General features: G+C 49.8%; 1 protein-coding gene across 2 annotated transcripts in view; it reads right to left on the bottom strand.

The window, feature by feature from the left end:
- The window catches only part of LOC121562294 (FERM, ARHGEF and pleckstrin domain-containing protein 1-like), a 189069-nt gene that overhangs the window by 48967 nt on the left and 121495 nt on the right, over positions 1-18607 (bottom strand). For both annotated transcript variants that reach the window (XM_045215187.1, XM_045215186.1), the window contains exons 16-20: positions 16170-16303; positions 10266-10347; positions 6360-6597; positions 5785-5915; positions 5556-5624 (exon numbers count right to left, since the gene is read on the bottom strand). In XM_045215187.1, coding sequence (XP_045071122.1) covers positions 5556-5624; positions 5785-5915; positions 6360-6597; positions 10266-10347; positions 16170-16303 — 654 coding nt within the window. The remainder of the gene's footprint in view (positions 1-5555; positions 5625-5784; positions 5916-6359; positions 6598-10265; positions 10348-16169; positions 16304-18607) is intronic.

Raw genomic sequence — 18607 nt, 5'->3', positions numbered from 1 at the left:
AGGGACACAGAGATATAATGAGACATCACTGAACTGGAGGAGGAGAGAGGGAGGGACACAGAGATATAATGAGACATCACTGAACTGGAGGAGGAGAGAGGGAGGGACACAGAGATATAATGAGACATCACTGAGGAGGAGAGAGGGAGGGAGGGACACAGAGATATAATGAGACATCACTGAACTGGAGGGGGAGAGAGGGAGGGACACAGAGATATAATGAGACATCACTGAACTGGAGGAGGAGAGAGGAGGGACACAGAGATATAATGAGACATCACTGAACTGGAGGAGGAGAGGAGGGAGGGACACAGAGATATAATGAGACATCACTGAACTGGAGGAGGAGAGAGGGAGGGACACAGAGATATAATGAGACATCACTGAACTGGAGGAGGAGAGAGGGAGGGACACAGAGATATAATGAGACATCACTGAACTGGGAGGAGAGAGGGAGGGACACAGAGATATAATGAGACATCACTGAACTGGAGGGGGAGAGGGGAGGGACACAGAGATATAATGAGACATCACTGAACTGGAGGGGGAGAGAGGGAGGGACACAGAGATATAATGAGACATCACTGAACTGGAGGGGGAGAGAGGGAGGGACACAGAGATATAATGAGACATCACTGAACTGGAGGAGGAGAGAGGGAGGGACACAGAGATATAATGAGACATCACTGAACTGGAGGAGGAGAGAGAGAGGGACACAGAGATATAATGAGACATCACTGAACTGGAGGGGGAGAGAGGGAGGGACACAGAGATATAATGAGACATCACTGAACTGGAGGAGGAGAGAGGGAGGGACACAGAGATATAATGAGACATCACTGAACTGGAGGAGGAGAGAGGGAGGGACACAGAGATATAATGAGACATCACTGAACTGGAGGAGGAGAGAGGGAGGGACACAGAGATATAATGAGACATCACTGAACTGGAGGGGGAGAGAGGGAGGGACACAGAGATATAATGAGACATCACTGAACTGGAGGAGGAGAGAGGGAGGGACACAGAGATATAATGAGACATCACTGAACTGGAGGAGGAGAGAGGGAGGGACACAGAGATATAATGAGACATCACTGAACTGGAGGAGGAGAGAGGGAGGGACACAGAGATATAATGAGACATCACTGAACTGGAGGAGGAGAGAGGGAGGGACACAGAGATATAATGAGACATCACTGAACTGGAGGAGGAGAGAGGAGGGACACAGAGATATAATGAGACATCACTGAACTGGAGGGGGAGAGAGGGAGGGACACAGAGATATAATGAGACATCACTGAACTGGAGGGGGAGAGAGGGAGGGACACAGAGATATAATGAGACATCACTGAACTGGAGGGGAGAGAGGGAGGACACAGAGATATAATGAGACATCACTGAACTGGAGGAGGAGAGAGGAGGGACACAGAGATATAATGAGACATCACTGAACTGGAGAGAGGGAGGGACACAGAGATATAATGAGACATCACTGAACTGGAGGGGGAGAGAGGGAGGGACACAGAGATATAATGAGACATCACTGAACTGGAGAGGGGCTATCGACTGGAGAGAGGGAGGGACACAGAGATATAATGAGACATCACTGAACTGAGGAGGAGAGAGAGGGAGGGACACAGAGATATAATGAGACATCACTGAACTGGAGGGGGAGAGAGGGAGGGACACAGAGATATAATGAGACATCACTGAACTGGAGGGGGGAGAGGGAGGGACAGAGATATAATGAGACATCACTGAACTGGAGAGGAGAGAGGGAGGGACACAGAATATAATGAGACATCACTGAACTGGAGGAGGAGAGAGGGAGGGACACAGAGATATAATGAGACATCACTGAACTGGAGGGGGAGAGAGGAGGAGACACAGAGATATAATGAGACATCACTGAACTGGAGGAGGAGAGAGGGAGGGACACAGAGATATAATGAGACATCACTGAACTGGAGGGGAGAGAGGGAGGGACACAGAGATATAATGAGACATCACTGAACTGGAGGGGGAGAGAGAGGGACACAGAGATATAATGAGACATCACTGAACTGGAGGAGGAGAGGGAGGGACACAGAGATATAATGAGACATCACTGAACTGGAGGGAGAGAGGAGGGACACAGAGATATAATGAGACATCACTGAACTGGAGGAGGAGAGAGGGAGGGACACAGAGATATAATGAGACATCACTGAACTGGAGGAGGAGAGAGGGAGGGACACAGAGATATAATGAGACATCACTGAACTGGAGGAGGAGAGAGGGAGAGACACAGAGATATAATGAGACATCACTGAACTGGAGGAGGAGAGAGGGAGGGACACAGAGATATAATGAGACATCACTGAACTGGAGGGGGAGAGAGGGAGGGACACAGAGATATAATGAGACATCACTGAACTGGAGGAGGGAGAGAGGGACACAGAGATATAATGAGACATCACTGAACTGGAGGAGGAGAGGGAGGGACACAGAGATATAATGAGACATCACTGAACTGGAGGAGGAGAGGGAGGGACACAGAGATATAATGAGACATCACTGAACTGGAGGAGGGAGAGAGGAGGGACACAGAGATATAATGAGACATCACTGAACTGGAGGAGGAGAGAGGGAGGGACACAGAGATATAATGAGACATCACTGAACTGGAGGAGGAGAGAGGGAGGGACACAGAGATATAATGAGACATCACTGAACTGGAGGGGGAGAGAGGGAGGACACAGAGATATAATGAGACATCACTGAACTGGAGGAGGAGAGAGGGAGGGACACAGAGATATAATGAGACATCACTGAACTGGAGGAGGAGAGAGGGAGGGACACAGAGATATAATGAGACATCACTGAACTGGAGGGGAGAGAGGGAGGGACACAGAGATATAATGAGACATCACTGAACTGGAGGGGGAGAGAGGGAGGGACACAGAGATATAATGAGACATCACTGAACTGGAGGAGGAGAGAGGGAGGGACACAGAGATATAATGAGACATCACTGAACTGGAGGGGGAGAGAGGGAGGGACACAGAGATATAATGAGACATCACTGAACTGGAGGGGGAGAGAGGGAGGGACACAGAGATATAATGAGACATCACTGAACTGGAGGAGGAGAGAGGGAGGGACACAGAGATATAATGAGACATCACTGAACTGGAGGAGGAGAGAGAGGGACACAGAGATATAATGAGACATCACTGAACTGGAGGAGGAGAGAGAGGGACACAGAGATATAATGAGACATCACTGAACTGGAGGAGGAGAGAGGGAGGGACACAGAGATATAATGAGACATCACTGAACTGGAGGAGGAGAGAGGAGGGACACAGAGATATAATGAGACATCACTGAACTGGAGGAGGAGAGAGGGAGGGACACAGAGATATAATGAGACATCACTGAACTGGAGGAGGAGAGAGGGAGGGACACAGAGATATAATGAGACATCACTGAACTGGAGGAGGAGAGAGGAGGGACACAGAGATATAATGAGACATCACTGAACTGGAGGAGGAGAGAGAGGGAGGGACACAGAGATATAATGAGACATCACTGAACTGGAGGGGGAGAGAGGGAGACACAGAGATATAATGAGACATCACTGAACTGGAGGAGGAGAGAGGGAGGGACACAGAGATATAATGAGACATCACTGAACTGGAGGAGGAGAGAGGGAGGGACACAGAGATATAATGAGACATCACTGAACTGGGAGGGGGAGAGGGAGGACACAGAGATATAATGAGACATCACTGAACTGGAGGGGGAGAGAGGAGGGACACAGAGATATAATGAGACATCACTGAACTGGAGGAGGAGAGGGAGGGACACAGAGATATAATGAGACATCACTGAACTGGAGGGGGAGAGAGGGAGGGACACAGAGATATAATGAGACATCACTGAACTGGAGGAGGAGAGAGAGGGACACAGATATATAATGAGACATCACTGAACTGGAGGAGGAGAGAGGGAGGGACACAGAGATATAATGAGACATCACTGAACTGGAGGGGGAGAGAGGGAGGACACAGAGATATAATGAGACATCACTGAACTGGAGGAGGAGAGAGAGGAGGGACACAGAGATATAATGAGACATCACTGAACTGGAGGAGGAGAGAGGGAGGGACACAGAGATATAATGAGACATCACTGAACTGGAGGGGGAGAGAGGGAGGGACACAGAGATATAATGAGACATCACTGAACTGGAGGAGGAGAGAGGAGAGGAACACAGAGATATAATGAGACATCACTGAACTGGAGGAGGAGAGAGGGACACAGAGATATAATGAGACATCACTGGACTGGAGGAGGAGAGAGTAGAGGGACACAGAGATATAATGAGACATCACTGAACTGAGGAGGAGAGAGAGGAGGAAGACTGACGGAGGAGGAGAGAGGGACACAGAGATATAATGAGACATCACTGAACTGGAGGAGGAGAGAGGGAGGGACACAGAGATATAATGAGACATCACTGAACTGGAGGGGAGAGAGGGAGGGACACAGAGATATAATGAGACATCACTGAACTGGAGGAGGAGAGGAACACAGAGATATAATGGGACATCACTGGACTGGAGGAGGAGAGAGGGAGGGACACAGAGATATAATGAGACATCACTGAACTGGAGGAGGAGAGAGGGGAGGGACACAGAGATATAATGAGACATCACTGAACTGGAGGAGGAGAGAGGGGGACACAGAGATATAATGAGACATCACTGAACTGGAGGAGAGAGAGGGAGGACACAGAGATATAATGAGACATCACTGAACTGGAGGAGGAGAGAGGGAGGGACACAGAGATATAATGAGACATCACTGAACTGGAGGAGAGAGGGAGGGACACAGAGATATAATGAGACATCACTGAACTGGAGGAGGAGAGAGGGAGGGACACAGAGATATAATGAGACATCACTGAACTGGAGGAGGAGAGAGGGAGGGACACAGAGATATAATGAGACATCACTGAACTGGAGGGGAGAGAGGGAGGGACACAGAGATATAATGAGACATCACTGGACTGGAGGAGGAGAGAGTAGAGGGACACAGAGATATAATGAGACATCACTGAACTGGAGGGGGAGAGAGGGAGGGACACAGATATATAATGAGACATCACTGAACTGGAGGAGGAGAGAGGGAAGGACACAGAGATATAATGAGACATCACTGAACTGGAGGAGGAGAGAGGGAGGGACACAGAGATATAATGAGACATCACTGAACTGGAGGAGGAGAGAGGGACACAGAGATATAATGAGACATCACTGAACTGGAGGAGGAGAGAGGGAGGGACACAGAGATATAATGAGACATCACTGAACTGGAGGAGGAGAGAGGGAGGGACACAGAGATATAATGAGACATCACTGAACTGGAGGGGGAGAGAGGGAGAGACACAGAGATATAATGAGACATCACTGAACTGGAGGAGGAGAGGAACACAGAGAGGGATAGGATACCTGAATTGTGAGTGAGGAGCAGAGGAGTCATGTGACAGGAAGTAGGAAGTAATGACTAACCAGGAAGAACATCCTCTGCTGTAGTCCTTTCCCTGAGAGTTTACTGAGACATCCCAGTCTGATAAACTCCTGCATTGGGTACATAAACAACACACTGAGTAAACAATGAACAACATCATCTCTGTAAATCAGAGACACTAAAGGACAACATGAGGATTGATGCACTACAACTTCAGATAAATCAGGACAATAGTTGTCAGAGCAAAGTCAGGTAAAACTGTTCCCTCACCCTGCCCGGTATAGCCAGGTCCTGGATGCCTGTCAGATCTTTCTTCAGTTCTAGAAGCTTCTGGAAGTTCTCCATCTTCATCATGGTTCCCTGAAGCTGCAGTACCATCTCTGATATATCAGCTAGGGCGGCTAGAGGAGGAGAGTTAGTACACACACACCATCTCTGATATATCAACTAGGACAACTAGAGGAGGAGGGTTCTCTCTCTAACACACACCATCTCTGAGATATTAACTAGGACAACTAGAGGAGGTGGGTTCTCTCTCTAACACACACCATCTCTGATATATCAACTAGGACAACTAGAGGAGGGGGGTTCTCTCTCTAACACACACCATCTCTGATATATCAACTAGGACAACTAGAGGAGGGGGGTTCTCTCTCTAACACACACCATCTCTGATATATCAACTAGGACAACTAGAGGAGGGGGGTTCTCTCTCTAACACACACCATCTCTGATATATCAACTAGGACAACTAGAGGAGGAGGGTTCTCTCTCTAACACACACCATCTCTGAGATATTAACTAGGACAACTAGAGGAGTGGGTTCTCTCTCTGCTGTAGCCTACCTCTGCTGTCTCTGAAGTCTTGGTGTGTGGGGGGGTAGTGTTTGCAGAGTCTCTCCAGAATCAGTTTGTAGTGCAGCAGGCGATGCAGGGGGCGCAGCAGGAACACGTTAAGGGGCAGGTAACACACCTTCTGCTGCTCAAACTCCCGACACGCCTCCTCCAGCCGCTGGGACGAACGGCACGAACGCTCCAACTCCACCAACACCTCACCGTGACGCTGCAGGAGGGACGTCAACTGCTGCTGGGGCAGAGAGAGGAGAGGAGAGGGGTAGGTTAGGTAGAAGATTTAGGGAAAGAGGACTTTTAGCTGGGGCAGAGAGAGAGAGGGGTAGGTTAGGTAGAATATTTAGGGGTTAGGGAGAGAGGACTGTTAGCTGGGGCAGAGAGAGGAGAGGGGGGTAGGTTAGGTAGAAGATTTAGGGGTTAGGGAGAGAGGACTGTTAGCTGGGGCAGAGAGAGAGAGTGTGGTTAGGTAGAATATGTAGGGGTTAGGGAGAGAGGACTGTTAGCTGGGGCAGAGAGAGAGAGGGGTAGGTTAGGTAGAAGATGTAGGGGTTAGGGAGAGAGGACTGTTAGCTGGGGCAGAGAGAGGAGAGGGGTAGGTTAGGTAGAAGATTTAGGGGTTAGGGAGAGAGGACTGTTAGCTGGGGCAGAGAGAGAGAGGGGTAGGTTAGGTAGAAGATGTAGGGGTTAGGGAGAGAGGACTGTTAGCTGGGGCAGAGAGAGGAGAGGGGTAGGTTAGGTAGAAGATTTAGGGGTTAGGGAGAGAGGACTGTTAGCTGAGGCAGAGAGAGAGGAGAGGGTAGGTTAGGTAGAATATTTAGGGGTTAGGGAGAGAGGACTGTTAGCTGAGGCAGAGAGAGAAAGGGTTAGGTTAGGTAGAAGATTTAGGGGTTAGGGAGAGAGAACTGTTAGCTGAGGCAGAGAGAGAGAGGGGTAGGTTAGGTAGAAGATTTAGGGGTTAGGGAGAGAGGACTGTTAGCTGGGGCAGAGAGAGAAAGGAGAGAGAGAGGGAGAGAGGAGAAGGGTAGGTTAGGTAGAAGATTTAGGGGTTAGGGAGAGAGGACTGTTAGCTGGGGCAGAGAGAGAGAGGGGTAGGTTAGGTAGAATATTTAGGGGTTAGGGAAAGAGGACTGTTAGCTGAGGCAGAGAGAGAGGGGGGTAGGTTAGGTAGAAGATTTAGGGGTTAGGGAGAGAGGACTGTTAGCTGAGGCAGAGAGAGAGGGGGGTAGGTTAGGTAGAAGATTTAGGGGTTAGGGAGAGAGGACTGTTAGCTGAGGCAGAGAGAGAGAGGGTTAGGTTAGGTAGAAGATGTAGGGGTTAGGGAGAGAGGACTGTTAGCTGAGGCAGAGAGAGAGGAGAAGGGTAGATTAGCTAGAATATTTAGGGGTTAGGGAAAGAGGACTGTTAGCTGAGGCAGAGAGAGAGAGGGGTAGGTTAGGTAGACTATTTAAGGGGTTAGGGAGAGAGGACTGTTAGCTGGGGCAGAGAGAGAGAGGGAGAGAGGAGAGGGGTAGATTAGCTAGAATATTTAGGGGGTTAGGGAGAGAGGACTGTTAGCTGGGGCAGAGAGAGAAAGGAGAGAGAGAGGGAGAGAGGAGAAGGGTAGGTTAGGTAGAAGATTTAGGGGTTAGGGAAAGAGGACTGTTAGCTGGGGCAGAGAGAGAGAGGGGTAGGTTAGGTAGACTATTTAAGGGGTTAGGGAGAGAGGACTGTTAGCTGGGGCAGAGAGAGAGGGGGGTAGGTTAGGTAGAAGATTTAGGGGGTTAGGGAGAGAGGACTGTTAGCTGGGGCAGAGAGAGAGGGGTAGGTTAGGTAGACTATTTAAGGGGTTAGGGAGAGAGGACTGTTAGCTGGGGCAGAGAGAGAGAGGGTAGGTTAGGTAGAAGATTTAGGGGTTAGGGAGAGAGGACTGTTAGCTGGGGCAGAGAGAGAGAGGGGTAGGTTAGGTAGACTATTTAAGGGGTTAGGGAGAGAGGACTGTTAGCTGGGGCAGAGAGAGAGAGGGGTAGGTTAGGTAGACTATTTAAGGGGTTAGGGAGAGAGGACTGTTAGCTGGGGCAGAGAGAGAGAGGGTAGGTTAGGTAGAAGATTTAGGGGTTAGGGAGAGAGGACTGTTAGCTGGGGCAGAGAGAGGAGAGGGGTAGGTTAGGTAGAAGATTTAGGGGGTTAGGGAGAGAGGACTGTTAGCTGGGGCAGAGAGAGAGAGGGAGAGAGGAGAGGGGTAGGTTAGGTAGAATATTTAAGGGGTTAGGGAGAGAGGACTGTTAGCTGGGGGCAGAGAGAGAGAGGAGAGGGGTAGGTTAGGTAGAATATTTAAGGGGTTAGGGAGAGAGGACTGTTAGCTGGGGCAGAGAGAGAGAGGGAGAGAGGAGAGGGGTAGGTTAGGTAGAATATTTAAGGGGTTAGGGAGAGAGGACTGTTAGCTGGGGCAGAGAGAGAGAGGGAGAGAGGAGAGGGGTAGGTTAGGTAGAATATTTAAGGGGTTAGGGAGAGAGGACTGTTAGCTGGGGCAGAGAGAGAGAGGGGTAGGTTAGGTAGAAGATGTAGGGGTTAGGGAGAGAGGACTGTTAGCTGGGGCAGAGAGAGAGAGGGGTAGGTTAGGTAGAAGATGTAGGGGTTAGGGAGAGAGGACTGTTAGCTGGGGCAGAGAGAGAGAGGGGTAGGTTAGGTAGAAGATGTAGGGGTTAGGGAGAGAGGACTGTTAGCTGGGGCAGAGAGAGAGAGGGGTAGGTTAGGTAGAAGATTTAGGGGTTAGGGAGAGAGGACTGTTAGCTGGGGCAGAGAGAGGAGAGGGGTAGGTTAGGTAGAAGATTTAGGGGTTAGGGAGAGAGGACTGTTAGCTGGGGCAGAGAGAGGGAGAGGGTAGGTTAGGTAGAATATTTAAGGGGTTAGGGGAGAGAGGACTGTTAGCTGGGGCAGAGAGAGAGAGGGAGAGAGGAGGGGTAGGTTAGGTAGAATATTTAAGGGGTTAGGGAGAGAGGACTGTTAGCTGGGGCAGAGAGAGAGAGGGAGAGAGGAGAGGGGTAGGTTAGGTAGAATATTTAAGGGGTTAGGGAGAGAGGACTGTTAGCTGGGGCAGAGAGAGAGAGGGGTAGGTTAGGTAGAATATTTAGGGGTTAGGGAGAGAGGACTGTTAGCTGGGGCAGAGAGAGAGAGGGGTAGGTTAGGTAGAATATTTAAGGGGTTAGGGAGAGAGGACTGTTAGCTGGGGCAGAGAGAGGAGAGGGTAGGTTAGGTAGAAGATGTAGGGGTTAGGGAGAGAGGACTGTTAGCTGGGGCAGAGAGAGAAAGGGGTAGGTTAGGTAGAAGATGTAGGGGTTAGGGAGAGAGGACTGTTAGCTGGGGCAGAGAGAGAGAGGGGTAGGTTAGGTAGAAGATGTAGGGGTTAGGGAGAGAGGACTTAGCTGGGGCAGAGAGAGAGAGGGGGTAGGTTAGGTAGAAGATGTAGGGGTTAGGGAGAGAGGACTGTTAGCTGGGGCAGAGAGAGGAGAGGGGTAGGTTAGGTAGAAGATGTAGGGGTTAGGGAGAGAGGACTTAGCTGGGGCAGAGAGAGAGAGAGAGAGGGGTAGGTTAGGTAGAAGATGTAGGGGTTAGGGAGAGAGGACTGTTAGCTGGGGCAGAGAGAGGAGAGGGGTAGGTTAGGTAGAAGATGTAGGGGTTAGGGAGAGAGGACTGTTAGCTGGGGCAGAGAGAGAGAGAGGGTAGGTTAGGTAGAAGATGTAGGGGTTAGGGAGAGAGGACTGTTAGCTGCTGCTGTAAAGATGCCAACCCCATGTGATAATCATGATCAACATCATGAGGTGTTCCTAGATGTTCATCAGATGGCTCCACCTTTAACCCACAGGTCCTACATTACTCGGAGGACATTTTGAAGGGTAGGAACGATATCCACATGTACTGTACCTTTAACCCCTGAATGTTCTTCAGCATGACGTCACCGACACGCTGGTAGTCTCCTTTAATGTGGGCGTTGGACCGCCCCTCCCTGGAGAGAGAGAGAGAGAGAGAGAGAGAGAGAGAGAGAGAGAGAGAGAGAGAGAGAGAGAGAGAGAGAGAGAGAGAGACAGAGAGAGAGAGAGAGAGAGAGAGAGACAGAGAGAGAAGAGAGACAGAGAGAGACAGAGAGAGAAGAGACAGAGAGAGACAGAGAGAGAGAGAGAGAGAGAGAGAGAGAGAGAGAGAGAGAGAGAGAGACAGAGAGAGAGAGAGAGAAGACAGAGAGAGAGAGAGAGAGACAGAGAGAGAGAGAGAAAAGAGAGACAGAGACAGAGACAGAGACAGAGAGAGACAGAGACAGAGACAGAGAGACAGAGACAGAGACAGAGACAGAGACAGAGAGCAGAGAGAGACAGAGACAGAGAGCAGAGACAGAGACAGAGACAGAGAGAGAGAGACAGAGAGAGAGAGAGAGAGAGAGAGAGAGAGAGAGAGAGAGAGAGAGAGAGAGAGAGAGAGAAATCAATATCAACATTTCTACCTGCGTCTATGCCTAACTCTGCAGGACACAGACAGATACTTTCTCACCCTCTTTCTCCCTCTCTCTCACTGACACCATATTGAGGGGGAACTGCGGAATGAACATCACTCATTCAGTAACCCATCTGTCCCTCTCTCTAATTGACACCACATTGCAACAGGGTGATTAACCGCTGAGAAGCATCAATCCCCAGGAGAAGATCAAACCCTTCCTGTGAGTGGTGAGGGAGTTATGACACCCTGACTGCATTGCTGAGATTCTCCAACCAACTTGTAGATGTACCATATGTAACTAATAAAGAACACTGAACTACTCAGTGTAGTTACACAGTTGAACCAGCAGAGGGAGTAGTGGAGCAGTGTTCTCTATGTCTCTCCTCTCAGAGGAGCAGTGTTCTCTAGGTCTCTCCTCAGTGTTCTCTAGGTCTCTCCTCTCAGAGGAGCAGTGTTCTCTAGGTCTCTCCTCAGTGTTCTCTATGTCTCTCCTCTCGAGCAGTGTTCCTAGGTCTCTCTCGTGTTCTCAGGTCTCTCCTCTCAGGGAGAGTATGTATGTCTCTCACTGTTCTCTATGTCTCTCTCTGTGTTCTCTAGGTCTCTCCTCTCAGTGTTCTCTAGGTCTCTCCTCGTGCTCTCCTCTGTGTTCTCTAGGTCTCTCCTCTCAGTGTTCTCTAGGTCTCTCCTCAGTGTTCTCTAGGTCTCTCCTCTCAGTGTTCTCTAGGTCTCTCCTCAGTGTTCTCTATGTCTCTCCTCTCAGAGGAGCAGTGTTCTCTAGGTCTCTCCTCAGTGTTCTCTAGGTCTCTCCTCAGTGTTCTCTAGGTCTCTCCTCAGTGTTCTCTAGGTCTCTCCTCAGTGTTCTCTAGGTCTCTCCTCTCAGAGGAGCAGTATTAGCTATGTCTCTCCTCACTGTTCTCTATGTCTCTCCTCTGTGTTCTCTAGGTCTCTCTTCACTGTTCTCTATGTCTCTCCTCTGTGTTCTCTAGGTCTCTCCTCTCAGTGTTCTCTAGGTCTCTCCTCAGTGTTCTCTAGGTCTCTCCTCAGTGTTCTCTAGGTCTCTCCTCTCAGTGTTCTCTATGTATCTCCTCTCAGAGGAGCAGTATTAGCTATGTCTCTCCTCTCAGTGTTCTCTAGGTCTCTCCTCAGTGTTCTCTAGGTCTCTCCTCTCAGTGTTCTCTAGGTCTCTCCTCTCAGTGTTCTCTAGGTCCCTCCTCAGTGTTCTCTAGGTCTCTCCTCAGTGTTCTCTAGGTCTCTCCTCAGTGTTCTCTAGGTCCCTCAGTGTTCTCTAGGTCTCTCCTCAGTGTTCTCTAGGTCTCTCCTCAGTGTTCTCTAGGTCTCTCAGTGTTCTCTAGGTCTCTCAGTGTTCTCTAGGTCTCTCAGTGTTCTCTAGGTCTCTCCTCTCAGTGTTCTCTAGGTCTTTCAGTGTTCTCTAGGTCTCTCAGTGTTCTCTAGGTCTCTCCTCAGTGTTCTCTAGGTCTCCCCTCAGTGTTCTCTAGGTCTCTCAGTGTTCTCTATGTCTCTCCTCAGTGTTCTCTAGGTCTCTCAGTGTTCTCTAGGTCTCTCCTCTCAGTGTTCTCTAGGTCTCTCCTCTCAGTGTTCTCTAGGTCTCTCAGTGTTCTCTAGGTCTCTCCTCACTGTTCCCTATGTCTCTCCTCAGTGTTCTCTAGGTCCCTCCTCTCAGTGTTCTCTAGATCTCTCCTCAGTGTTCTCTAGGTCTCATCTCAGTGTTCTCTAGGTCTCTCAGTGTTCTCTAGGTCTCTCAGTGTTCTCTAGGTCTCTCCTCAGTGTTCTCTAGGTCTCTCCTCAGTGTTCTCTAGGTCTCTCCTCAGTGTTCTATAGGTCTCTCCTCAGTGTTCTCTAGGTCTCCTCTCAGTGTTCTCTAGGTCTCCTCTCAGTGTTCTCTAAGTCTCTCAGTGTTCTCTAGGTCTCTCCTCAGTGTTCTCTAGGTCTCTCCTCAGTGTTCTCTAGGTCTCTCAGTGTTCTCTAGGTCTCTCCTCTCAGTGTTCTCTAGGTCTCTCAGTGTTCTCTAGGTCTCTCAGTGTTCTCTAGGTCTCTCCTCAGTGTTCTCTAGGTCTCTCCTCTCAGTGTTCTCTAGGTCTCTCCTCAGTGTTCTCTAGGTCTCTCCTCAGTGTTCTCTAGGTCTCTCCTCAGTGTTCTCTAGGTCTCTCCTCAGTGGTCTCTAGGTCTCTCCTCTCAGTGGTCTCTAGGTATCTCCTCAGTGTTCTCTAGGTCTCTCCTCTCAGTGTTCTCTAGGTCTCTCAGTGTTCTCTATGTCTCTCCTCTCAGTGTTCTCTATGTCTCTCCTCAGTGTTCTCTATGTCTCTCCTCAGTGTTCTCTATGTCTCTCCTCTCAGTGTTCTCTAGGTCTCTCCTCAGTTTTCTCTAGGTCTCTCCTCTGTGTTCTCTAGGTCTCTCCTCAGTGTTCTCTAGGTCTCTCCTCTCAGTGTTCTCTATGTCTCTCCTCTCAGTGTTCTCTAGGTCTCTCAGTGTTCTCTATGTCTCTCCTCAGTGTTCTCTAGGTCTCTCCTCAGTGTTCTCTAGGTCTCTCAGTGTTCTCTATGTCTCTCCTCTCAGTGTTCTCTATGTCTCTCCTCAGTGTTCTCTATGTCTCTCCTCAGTGTTCTCTAGGTCTCTCCTCAGTGTTCTCTAGGTCTCTCAGTGTTCTCTAGGTCTCTCCTCAGTGTTCTCTATGTCTCTCCTCAGTGTTCTCTATGTCTCTCATCAGTGTTCTCTATGTCTCTCCTCAGTGTTCTCTATGTCTCTCCTCTCAGTGTTCTCTAGGTCTCTCAGTGTTCTCAAGGTCTCTCCTCAGTGTTCTCTAGGTCTCTCCTCTCAGTGTTCTCTAGGTCTCTCCTCTCAGTGTTCTCTATGTCTCTCCTCAGTGTTCTCTAAGTCTCTCCTATTAGTGTTCTCTAGGTCTCTCCTCAGTGTTCTCTAGGTCTCTCCTCTCAGTGTTCTCTATGTCTCTCCTATCAGTGTTCTCTAAGTCTCTCCTCAGTGTTCTCTATATCTCTCCTCAGTGTTCTCTAGGTCTCTCCTCTCAGTGTTCTCTAGGTCTCTCCTCTCAGTGTTCTCTATGTCTCTCCTCTCAGTGTTCTCTAGGTCTCTCCTCTCAGTGTTCTCTAGGTCTCTCAGTGTTCTCTATGTCTCTCCTCAGTGTTCTCTATGTCTCTCAGTGTTCTCTATGTCTCTCAGTGTTCTCTATGTCTCTCCTCTCAGTGTTCTCTAGGTCTCTCGTCAGTGTTCTCTAGGTCTCTCCTCTCAGTGTTCTCTAGGTCTCTCCTCAGTGTTCTCTAGGTCTCTCCTCAGTGTTCTCTAGGTCTCTCCTCAGTGTTCTCTAGGTCTCTCCTCAGTGTTCTCTAGGTCTCTCCTCAGTGTTCTCTAGGTCTCTCCTCAGTGTTCTCTAGGTCTCTCCTCAGTGTTCTCTAGGTCTCTCCTCTCAGTGTTCTCTAGGTCTCTCCTCTCAGTGTTCTCTAGGTCTCTCCTCTCAGTGTTCTCTAGGTCTCTCCTCTCAGTGTTCTCTATGTCTCTCCTCTCAGTGTTCTCTAGGTCTCTCCTCAGTGTTCTCTATGTCTCTCCTCTCAGTGTTCTTATGTCTCTCCTCTGTGTTCTCTAGGTCTCTCAGTGTTCTCTATGTCTCTCCTCAGTGTTCTCTATGTCTCTCCTCTCATTGTTCTCTAGGTCTCTCCTCAGTGTTCTCTAGGTCTCTCCTCAGTGTTCTCTAGGTCTCTCCTCTCAGTGTTCTCTAGGTCTCTCCTCTCAGTGTTCTCTATGTCTCTCCTCTCAGTGTTCTCTAGGTCTCTCCTCTCAGTGTTCTCTAGGTCTCTCCTCAGTGTTCTCTAGGTCTCTCCTCTCAGTGTTCTCTAGGTCTCTCCTCAGTGTTCTCTATGTCTCTCCTCTGTGTTCTCTAGGTCTCTCCTCTCAGTGTTCTCTAGGTCTCTCCTCTCAGTGTTCTCTATGTCTCTCCTCTCAGTGTTCTCTAGGTCTCTCCTCAGTGTTCTCTAGGTCTCTCCTCAGTGTTCTCTAGGTCTCTCCTCAGTGTTCTCTAGGTCTCTCAGTGTTCTCTAGGTCTCTCAGTGCTCTCTAGGTCTCTCCTCAGTGTTCTCTAGGTCTCTCCTCAGTGTTCTCTAGGTCTCTCCTCTCAGTGTTCTCTAGGTCTCTCAGTGTTCTCTAGGTCCCTCAGTGTTCTCTAGGTCTCTCCTCAGTGTTCTCTAGGTCTCTCCTCAGTGTTCTCTAGGTCTCTCCTCAGTGTTCTCTAGGTCTCTCCTCAGTGTTCTCTATGTCTCTCCTCTCAGTGTTCTCTAGGTCTCCTCTCAGTGTTCTCTAGGTCTCTCCTCTCAGTGTTCTCTAGGTCTCTCCTCTCAGTGTTCTCTAGGTCTCTCCTCTCAGTGTTCTCTAGGTCTCTCCTCTCAGTGTTCTCTAGGTCTCTCCTCAGTGTTCTCTAGGTCTCTCCTCAGTGTTCTCTAGGTCTCTCCTCAGTGTTCTCTAGGTCTCTCCTCAGTGTTCTCTAGGTCTCTCAGTGTTCTCTAGGTCTCTCCTCAGTGTTCTCTATGTCTCTCCTCAGTGTTCTCCATGTCTCTCCTCAGTGTTCTCCATGTCTCTCCTCAGTGTTCTCCATGTCTCTCCTCAGTGTTTTCTATGTCTCTCCTCAGTGTTCTCTATGTCTCTCCTCAGTGTTCTCCAGGTCTCTCCTCAGTGTTCTCTATGTCTCTCCTCAGTGTTCTCTATGTCTCTCCTCAGTGTTCTCTAGGTCTCTCCTCAGTGTTCTCTAGGTCTCTCCTCAGTGTTCTCTATGTCTCTCCTCAGTGTTCTCTAGGTCTCTCCTCTCAGTGTTCTCTATGTCTCTCCTCTCAGTGTTCTCTATGTCTCTCCTCTCAGTGTTCTCTAGGTCTCTCCTCTCAGTGTTCTCTAGGTCTCTCCTCAGTGTTCTCTAGGTCTCTCAGTGTTCTCTATGTCTCTCCTCAGTGTTCTCTATGTCTCTCCTCAGTGTTCTCTATGTCTCTCCTCAGTGTTCTCTAGGTCTCTCCTCAGTGTTCTCTAGGTCTCTCCTCAGTGTTCTCTATGTCTCTCCTCAGTGTTCTCTAGGTCTCTCCTCAGTGTTCTCTAGGTCTCTCCTCTCAGTGTTCTCTAGGTCTCTCCTCTCAGTGTTTCACCAGGGTGTCTGTTGGGTCTTCCACCAGGGTCTCTGATTGGTCGTCCACCAGGGTCTCTGATGATGATCATTCCTGTATGACAGGCTGCTGTAGTGACTCACTGAGTGATGCACTGAATTCAGTCCTGAGTGGTACTGAATACCTGGACGTACGGGGAAACACACACACCCCCGCCCCTCCTCACCATTGCTGCAGCCTCTGCTCCACCTCCTTCAGGAAGAACTGGTGGAACTGATAGACTGGATCATAGTTGGTGTTGATCAGAGTCCTCACTGAGTCTGGCAGGACATCCTCTTTACTCAGCACAGCCTGGAACCACTGGGACACAACACAACACAGCTGTTACACTTCCTCTTTACTCAGCACAGCCTGGAACCACTGGGACACAACACAACACAGCTGTTACACTTCCTCTTTACTCAGCACAGCCTGGAACCACTGGGACACAACACAACACAGCTGTCAGACTTCCTCTTTACTCAGTACAGCCTGGAACCACTGGGACACAACACAACACAGCTGTCAGACTTCCTCTTTACTCAGTACAGCCTGGAACCACTGGGACACAACACAACACAGCTGTTACACTTCCTCTTTACTCAGCACAGCCTGGAACCACTGGGACACAACACAACACAGCTGTTACACTTCCTCTTTACTCAGCACAGCCTGGAACCAGTGGGACACAACACAACACAGCTGTTAGCGAGGAGAGGCCAGCTGGATACCACTCCATGTACATTTTACATTACATTTTAGTCATTTAGCAGACGCTCTTATCCAGAGCGACTTACAGGAGCAATTAAGGTTAAGTGCCTTGCTCAAGGGCACATAGACAGATCTTTCACCTAGTCGGCTCGGGGATTAGAACCAGCGACCTTTCGGTTACTGGCACAACGCTCTTAACCACTAAGCTACCTGCCGCCCATGTAGCTGGCTATGCTGGGAAAGGGAGGGACCTGTTGTTTTAACACACCCTCCCATTTGTTTGCACCAGCAGCAATCATTACACACACACAGCCTCACACAGGACCTCATTACACACACACACACAGCCTCACACAGAACCTCATCACTCACACACACACACAGCCTCACACAGAACCTCATTACACACACCACATGATCTCAAGGGAATATTATGGTGTTGATCTGTTGACATGGAGTTCCACAGAGACTTTAGTGTTGTCCTCTTAGGGAGTGAGATAGTAACAGGACACCAGCTGTATAGGTAGTGTAGCTGGGGGGTCTACAGGACACCAGCTGTATAGGTAGTGTAGCTGGGGGTCTACAGGACACCAGCTGTATAGGTAGTGTAGCTGGGGGGTCTACAGGACACCAGCTGTATAGGTAGTGTAGCTGGGGGGGTCTACAGGACACCAGCTGTATAGGTAGTGTAGCTGGGGAGGTCTACAGGACACCAGCTGTATAGGTAGTGTAGCTGGGGGTCTACAGGACACCAGCTGTATAGGTAGTGTAGCTGGGGGGTCTACAGGACACCAGCTGTATAGGTAGTGTAGCTGGGGGGTCTACAGGACACCAGCTGTATAGGTAGTGTAGCTGGGGGTCTACAGGACACCAGCTGTATAGGTAGTGTAGCTGGGGGGTCTACAGGACACCAGCTGTATAGGTAGTGTAGCTGGGGGGTCTACAGGACACCAGCTGTATAGGTAGTGTAGCTGGGGGTCTACAGGACACCAGCTGTATAGGTAGTGTAGCTGGGGGGTCTACAGGACACCAGCTGTATAGGTAGTGTAGCTGGGGGGTCTACAGGACACCAGCTGTATAGGTAGTGTAGCTGGGGGTCTACAGGACACCAGCTGTATAGGTAGTGTAGCTGGGGGGTCTACAGGACACCAGCTGTATAGGTAGTGTAGCTGGGGGTCTACAGGACACCAGCTGTATAGGTAGTGTAGCTGGGGGGTCTACAGGACACCAGCTGTATAGGTAGTGTAGCTGGGGGGTCTACAGGACACCAGCTGTATAGGTAGTGTAGCTGGGGGGTCTACAGGACACCAGCTGTATAGGTAGTGTAGCTGGGGGGTCTACAGGACACCAGCTGTATAGGTAGTGTAGCTGGGGGGTCTACAGGACACCAGCTGTATAGGTAGTGTAGCTGGGGGGTCTACAGGACACCAGCTGTATAGGTAGTGTAGCTGGGGGGTCTACAGGACACCAGCTGTATAGGTAGTGTAGCTGGGGGGGTCTACAGGACACCAGCTGTATAGGTAGTGTAGCTGGGGGGGTCTACAGGACACCAGCTGTATAGGTAGTGTAGCTGGGGGGTCTACAGGACACCAGCTGTATAGGTAGTGTAGCTGGGGGGTCTACAGGACACCAGCTGTATAGGTAGTGTAGCTGGGGGTCTACAGGACACCAGCTGTATGGGTAGTGTAGCTGGGGGGGTCTACAGGACACCAGCTGTATAGGTAGTGTAGCTGGGGGGTCTACAGGACACCAGCTGTATAGGTAGTGTAGCTGGGGGAGTCTACAGGACACCAGCTGTATAGGTAGTGTAGCTGGGGGGTCTACAGGACACCAGCTGTATAGGTAGTGTAGCTGGGGGTCTACAGGACACCAGCTGTATAGGTAGTGTAGCTGGGGGTCTACAGGACACCAGCT

Source organism: Coregonus clupeaformis, unplaced genomic scaffold (genome assembly GCF_020615455.1).
Source record: "Coregonus clupeaformis isolate EN_2021a unplaced genomic scaffold, ASM2061545v1 scaf0388, whole genome shotgun sequence".
Taxonomy (NCBI): domain Eukaryota; kingdom Metazoa; phylum Chordata; class Actinopteri; order Salmoniformes; family Salmonidae; genus Coregonus; species Coregonus clupeaformis.
The sequence above is the reverse complement of the archived record's forward strand: the minus strand, read 5'-3'. Positions and strand labels throughout refer to the sequence as shown.